This window comes from Mastomys coucha, unplaced genomic scaffold (assembly GCF_008632895.1).
Source record: "Mastomys coucha isolate ucsf_1 unplaced genomic scaffold, UCSF_Mcou_1 pScaffold15, whole genome shotgun sequence".
Taxonomy (NCBI): domain Eukaryota; kingdom Metazoa; phylum Chordata; class Mammalia; order Rodentia; family Muridae; genus Mastomys; species Mastomys coucha.
This window is the reverse complement of record NW_022196897.1, coordinates 7,231,384-7,238,602: the sequence shown is the minus strand read 5'-3', so window position 1 is coordinate 7,238,602 and position 7,219 is coordinate 7,231,384. Positions and strand designations below refer to the sequence as shown.

The 7,219-nt window shown below is 51.4% G+C and overlaps 1 protein-coding gene across 1 annotated transcript; it reads right to left on the bottom strand.

The window, feature by feature from the left end:
• Positions 1-1,056: 1,056 nt before the first annotated feature.
• Ptf1a (pancreas associated transcription factor 1a) lies at positions 1,057-2,909 on the bottom strand. Its single transcript, XM_031373296.1, has 2 exons — positions 1,904-2,909; positions 1,057-1,565 (listed from the first exon to the last, which is right to left on the bottom strand). The coding sequence occupies exons 1-2, from the start codon at positions 2,676-2,678 to the stop codon at positions 1,366-1,368; spliced, it is 975 nt and encodes a 324-aa protein (XP_031229156.1). The 5' UTR covers positions 2,679-2,909; the 3' UTR covers positions 1,057-1,365.
• Positions 2,910-7,219: the final 4,310 nt, after the last annotated feature.

Here is a 7,219-nt window from a genome sequence, read left to right as displayed (position 1 = left end):
TACATTGTCCTCTGGCCAGGCCGAAGTGGAGAGGAGGGGTGGGGTGGGAGGGACAGTGGGACTATGGGCGACGGAACCTTGACTCCCCAGACTTGGACTGCTCTGAGAAGCAGTTCACCTTGACCAGACTCGGAGTCATAGGTTCCACGCCAAAGTGAGAGTCTCCTGCCCCACTCCCACGTGCCTCCCCTCCACTCGCTACTGTGAGCCCAGACACCACTGGCTGGAGAGCGAGGGCGTCCGGAGGGCCTTGGAGACAGCGATGCGGGGAGGGGGGAGACAAGCCCAGCTCTGGCTTCTTAAGCTTTCGTTCTAAGGATCCAGACTGCCCCAGCGCTTCTCTTTCAGTTCACTAGAGGGCGACCCTGCTCCCTCCGCCTCAGGCAGGCCTCCCTACTGTTGTGGGCAGAGGTGGGCTATCTACTAAAGCCAGTTTTAGAAATAACTAGGTGTAGAGCTCCCTCAAGATTATGCGTGGTCTTCTGACTTCAGCGAGGTGGACGAACCCAGCCCTTCTCATGTGAGAGTCTACGTTCAAAAATCTGATGCTTAAGCGCAGAAGAGATGCTTCACAGCTCTGCTCTAAGACAGTCCTTTCTCCCCAGCCAGTGCAAGCAGAAAAGCCCTTCCCTCGCCTAGACAGGAATCTAACCTCCGCCCCTTCCAGCACAGAGCCTTCACTTTCACACACAAAGATTAGGCACCGTGGCAGTCACTTGGGGCATATCAAACATTGACCTTAAGCCTCAGCTTTCCCTCTCTGGAAAATGGGAATAATAAATAACCCATGGCCTAGTTGTCCTCTGGAGTGTTTGATCAGGGAACAAATACAGGCAAGTTGTTACTATCTAGACAGGGAGACAGACTAGGGTCTGTCAGGAAGTTGGGACATATCCTCCCACCCACACCTGCTCCCCTTCAGACCAAATCTAAATAAAAAGTAGTTTACTCTTAGATGGTTTAGATTTGAGTCTCTGCTTTTGACACTTTTAAGCAAGTTAGTTCTTTCAAAAGATAGTTACTCCTATGATCTACTAAACAAACAGCTTATAGAAACACGTGTGAACAGCATTTATTAACACCACTCAGAAATAAACCAGTTCTGATATTAAATAAGCACGGAGTTCTTCCAGCTCAGAGTTCTGCCAAAGGTGCTCCATGAAATCACATTATAGAATATCACGATAAATTATATAAATTATATATTTTAAAAAGACAATCTATTTCATTAACTCACAGAATAATAAATAGATAAATAACAAACAGTTGATTGCCATTAGAAAAATGTGGTCTTTAAATTACATTTACATTATAGGTATTTACACGTACAATATGCACAAAGACACCGCCGACCCGATGTGAGTCTCAGGACACAAACTCAAAGGGTGGTTCGTTCTCTATGTTGTCAAAAGATTTACTGTTGAGTTTTCTGGGGTCCTCTGGGGTCCACACTTTAGCTGTACGAATAATATTTTGTTCTTTGAGCTGTTTTTCATCAGTCCAGGAAAGGGAGTGACCTGCAAGAGGCGGGAGACCGTAATCCGGGTCACTGGGGGAGGGCGAGCCTGGAAGAGAAAGGGGAAAGCATTGTGAATATCCAACCATATTCCCAGAACTTACCCATGGTCCTTTAGGGTCCCTCCCTGAGATAATTGAGACACCCCTCTCTTCTGCTCCTCAAACTCTCAACGTCCTGTCCCTGGAAGCCAAGGAGGTGTGTGTGTGTATCTGGCGAGGACCCTTGTCCTCGGCCAAATATCAGAAAACAGAGAAGTCACATTGCTGGTTCCTATGGTTCCACCTATGGTCCATCCTTATCAGTCAGTCCCTGCGCCAGGCTGCCCAAGATTCTATTCCGGTCCCGGTTCCCTGAGTCGAGAAGCTGAGATACAGACGCACTTACGGGTGCCTCGATGGCAGATGATGACCTTCTGGGCCTGGTTACTGGGGCTGTCCCCTCCGAGATGCCGGCTGCCACCTGGGCCCCCGCAACCACCTGTTCCACTCCCGCGCAGGGGCAGGTCGGCTTGCACCAGCTCACTGAGGAAGTTAATGTAGCCTATGGCCAAGCGCAGCGTGTCTACCTTGGAGAGGCGCTTTTCGTAGGGCAGCGTGGGGATGTGCGAACGCAGCCCCTCGAAAGCGTCGTTGATAGACTGCATGCGGCGCCTCTCTCGCACATTGGCCGCTTGTCGCAGCTGCTGCAGCTCCGCCTCGGAGCGCACGCGTCGCCGCCGCCTTGCCGCCGCCGCTGCCGCAGCCCCGTTCAAACCTCGGAGCCGCGCACCCGGGGACAGCACCGCAGCGCAAGGGTAGGCGAGGCACGAGGGCGGCGAGCCAGGCGAGTAGGGGAAGGCGCCGAGAGGAGCCCCTGCATCGCAGCAATAGCTGCCGCTGTCCTCGGGCTCGCCAGGGTCCCCCAAAGGCGGCGGGGCGAGGGCGTGCGGGGCGGCCGAGGGCGCGGGTTGCAGCAGCAGGCACGCCCCGTCGCGGTAGCAGTATTCGTGCAGTTGGTGACTGAGGAATTCTACCTCCGCCTGCTCTTCCCCCAGCAGCTCGTCGCCGTCCTCCAGCGGGTCCCGAGAGGACTGATCGGTGAAGAAATCTTCCTCATCGAAGTAAGCGGACGGGAAGGTGTCCAGACCCCCAGGGAAGTGCTCCAGCAGCACGGCGTCCATGCCGTCCGCCGCTGAGTCCCGCAAGGACTGATGGGCTGCTCCGGGTGAAGCTCTGTGAAGTCTGTGGCAGTTCGGGTAGGTTCTGCAGCCCCTCCCTCGTGGGGTTGGCTTTGGGGAAGGCGAGGCGGCCGCGGGTCCCCTCCCCAGGGCCTCCCTGGAGTGCGCGCGGCCTCTGGCTCAGGCTGGAGCTGGGAATGCACTGGGGAGGGCTGGGACTCGCTCGCCGGAGCTGAGGGCCGGCACGCGAGGATTCTTATAACTACATCCACAGGCGCGTGCCAGGGACCCCGCGCGCCAGCCAATCAGAGCGCGGGGCGCGGGCGGGGAGGGAACCCGCAGGACCTGCAGCCGCAGCGACACTGTCCTCAGTTCCCAGCCAGTTGCTACACAACGAGGTGCAACTCCTGCCGCTCCTGCTCTCTTTGGTACCTGCCCAGTGTTTAGCTCCCAGGGCTACCCTACAGCCCGCCAAGCCCGCCTCCGGTCCGGTCCGGTTCTCAGTTCTACGTGCGTAAAGTAGCGCTGCGTTTCTTCCCCTGGGCTGGAACATCACCGAAGGTCCTAGGCGTCAGGGAGTGGAGTCCCAGCCAACCATCCTCTAGCCCGCAGCCCAGCAATCCAAGGATGGCGGCACTCAGACCGATTGGAGATACTTCTTCATATCAGAGCGCACAGCCGCTGCTCTAGTCTGGACTGGGTTTGGGGTTTCCATGCCATCATCAGACTCTAGGACTCTTGCAAGTTTGCCAAGGATAGGCAGAGTTGGTAGTGACCTAGTCCCACTCTCTAAGAATTCCACAGGTAGCACAGGGAGTAGATGCATGTCCAAGGGTGTCACCCGGGGTTGGTCTGCTTCTCCGTGCCCTCTCCAACCCCAAGAAAGGGAGACCATTCAAGAGGGGCAGGCTCCGGAGCAGCACTGTGGGGTGTGTTTCTTCCACAGGCAAATTCAGACCCTAGGGGTTCTGAGCAATAAACCCGCTACAAAAGGAGTCAATTGAATTGTCCACCACAGAGCAGAGAGGAGTGGGGGTTGGGAGGTGCCATTGTAGTTAAAGGGCAGTGCAAACGATTTTCAAAGCCTGGGTTTCACCTTTCTGACTGGCCACCGGACCATCTTTGAGTGATTTCTCCCCCCTCCCCTGCCCTTTTGACCTTACTTCCTATTTTCAAACACCATAAAACCAGCCCCGAGACACACTTTCTCACAGACCGAAATGTAACAAAGAAACACTTGTTCAAGGTCGGGGCAATTCCACTCCGCTAGAGTAACTGCCACCAGTCCTAGTCCAGCAGTCCTTCAACAGAGCTGGCAGCGTTATTTTTTAGGGGCCCGGACACTTCTCCTTTCAGACAGTTGTCCTACAGAGGCGCTCAGCGCTCACCGTTAGTAGGTCTCCATTCACTTCCATGAGTCTCAACAATGTGCTCTAAACTCGCTTTACTCCTGGCATTTCGCCGTATTTAAGCAAAATTCCAAGGTCTAGGCATTAGGGCTAAACAAAGTCTAATATAAGATCAGAAACTGATCGGCCTTAATTTGTTGACACCTCCAACCTTAATTTGTTTAACCCCAAGAGCACCTTTTCACAGTAGGTACTTTCACGTGTTAGGTTTTCAGCAGGTGGCTCCTTCACGCTGAGGTGATTATCCTTAAAGGGATACAGAGGTGGTCAGGTTCCCTGTGATGGAGGGAGGAAGGCTACCTCGGAATACTCTGAACTCAGATATCTCTGTGCTCTCACAGGAAGGAAAGCTGTAGGAGCCAGCTGCTGGCAGGCACCTAGCTTTCTTGCACTGAAAAGCATCCAGCGCCTTGGCATGGCGGTACACCTTAGCACTACAGAGGCTGAGCGAGAGCTGTGAGTTCAGAGCTGACCCTGTCTAAAACAAGGATGAGTATGAGAATCAATGCTCTCCTGGTTACTTAATTAGAATAAAACAAAATGGGTCGACCTGAGTACTTAAGAGAATATATAACCGGATTTCAAAATCTTATCAAAATACTGATGCCCACCCAGCACAGAGAATATTGGATTTGACCCTACACAAATGTCTTCTTGGAGAAGTCAGAAGGTACCCTCTGGCGGGTCAGGTGACACGAGATTGTACTTGAATCCTTGACTCTGGGGTGCTGAGAGGGTTGAGAGTGAACTCACAAGTATCCTTGTATTCAATGGTGTTGTATTAAATCTGCTTCCTCAAGGAATATCATTCTAATTAGTGTTGGGTGAGAATGTGGAAAGTTCCAGAAATGCACTTTTGGTGGCCAAGTAAGCTGATAAATTCCATCCCCCTCCCCTCTGGAGGTCTTCCTGTCTTAGAGGGTTAGAAGAGAAAACACTCACTTGTGTTCTCTCTCTCCCTCTCCCTCTCTCCTCTCTCCTGTTCTTCCTACTCTATCTTCATTATTTCCTCTTAAGGAACTGCTGGCTGGCTGAAGAGTGGTCTTGTCAGGAAACTGAGACACATGCACACACACAAACACTCACACACACATACACACACTCACACACATCACACACTCACACTCACACACTGACACACACTTACATCACACACATGCACACACATCACACACACTCATACATACGCACACACTCACACTCACACTCATACTCATACACTCACACACTCACACATACACGCACTCACACATATATGCACTCACACACACACACACACACACACTCACTCACACACACCATCTCTAAGTAAAACATAATTGTTCTTTTATAAAAAGAAGATGACTTTTTTGGGAATAAAGAGAATTTTCTCTGGGTCACTAGAGGTCATAACTGCCCTCTGCCATTCAAAGCTACAAGCTGCTTCAAAGGGCTGAAACTGAGCCTTGTCCTGGCAGGTGAGACACTCCTGTTCTCATTCCAATCCTTTCTCTACAGTCTAGAATCTTTTGGGCAGTGGGCAAATACGCACACACCTACTGTCAAAGTACACAGGCAATTCATAGAAAAAGCTGCTCACACTATCCTCCTTTGGACACAAACTGCTTTCATCTACTCTGTTTGTTTGTTTGTTTTTATGTTTTTCAAGACAGGGTTTCTCTGTGTAGCCCTGGCTGTCCTGGAATTCTCTCTGTAGACCAGGCTGGCCTCGAACTCAGAAATCCACCTGCCTCTGCCTCCCAAGTGTTGGGATTAAAGGCGTGCGCCACCACTGTCTGGCCATCTACTCTATCTTAATGGAAAATGTTTCTCAACCCTACAAGGGACCCCCATCTCACTAGAAAGTGGCATTCTGTGCCCCGTGGAGGACAGCAGACACTGCCAAGTCCTGGTTATGCCTCAGGATTCCTTTAGTTCTTCCTGCAGGGCTCCTCACCTCCTGCTCACAGGCCTCAGCTCATCTCCTGGGTTTTTAGTTCCAGAATTGTTGGCAAAGGCCACTGGACTTAAGCCTGAGTCGCTTCCTCTGCCTCTCAGTTCTCTTTCCCTCCCTGAGTCTTGGATGTGAATTCATTTGTTTCCTATCACATATTTTCAATCATTTCTCAGTGTCTGGGAGCACTAACAGGAGGGTTAGAAGTCAGGTCTCTGACTCTCCCCAGCAGGAATTTGGTAAATGTTAGGGAGGAATGGGCCCTCTGGGCTTTCTCCTTCCTCGCTGAGCATTCTTAGTGTTGCCCAGGAGGCTAGAGGTGTCCTTCTGGAACCTAAACTAGGCAGAAACACAGACCAGCCTCTCCACCCACAGCATCCCTGGTACCTTTGCGCAAGTGCCTGTGGGTAGGACTGCATGCATCTCCAGCACCTAGAATGTGTCCCAATTAACTCCCTGTAGTTTAAACTGTCCCCTTGCCCACCCCACATCAGGGTCAAAGGAGGTGTGTGGTGGCTCTACCCTGTATCCAGTAAGCTCACCAGTCCTCTTTTTAAAAACTCCTTCTACCCCTAAAGGATTTGAAAATAGAACCAGAGTTAATGGTAAAAGGCTACTAAGATCCAGGGAGGTTTGGTGACTTCCCTAATGTAATACAGGTTAATAACGCAGAGCCAGTCCATTGACTATTGTGAACAAACACCAAGTCTTCTTGCTTCACTGATTCAGGGGTGTTCTTACTGATGTGAAATGCTGTCACTCAGGCTTCTTTTAAAGCAGCTCAAATGATGAGAAGCTTCCTTCCTGAGCTCTATCCTGTATTCACTGTGTGGCCACAGCTTACCCTAGAATGACATCTGAGGAAGAGACCACTCAATGGTACCACCTCCAACCCCCACTTAGAGTAAGACCAAGTTGGGAAACAGCAAAATTCTCTGGACATTGGTGTCATACTCCATAGATTAGGGGAATTCCCATCCAGAAGACTCACCCTGTTGAGGTAGCACCTCCTCTCAGGATAGCCCTCAGTGATGCTGGTGTTAGGGATAGAAGCCAGGGCCTCCTGCTGTGAATAAACGAAGTCCCCAGCTTCATCCTTAACTTCTGACAACACCAAGGCCTTCCTCCTCCCTCACTCTGCTCATCACTCCATATGTCATCCCCTGAGCAACTTATGCCTTCAGAAGCCATGATGATGTGCC

Bases quoted from the DNA above. Each gene is read 5' to 3' on its own strand.
- Ptf1a (XM_031373296.1), bottom strand. From the start codon at position 2,678: ATGGACGCCGTGCTGCTGGAGCACTTCCCTGGGGGTCTGGACACCTTC. The intron at 1,566-1,903 runs GTAAGTGCGTCT...TTTCTCTTCCAG, and splicing joins CATCTGCCATCGAGGCACCC to GCTCGCCCTCCCCCAGTGAC.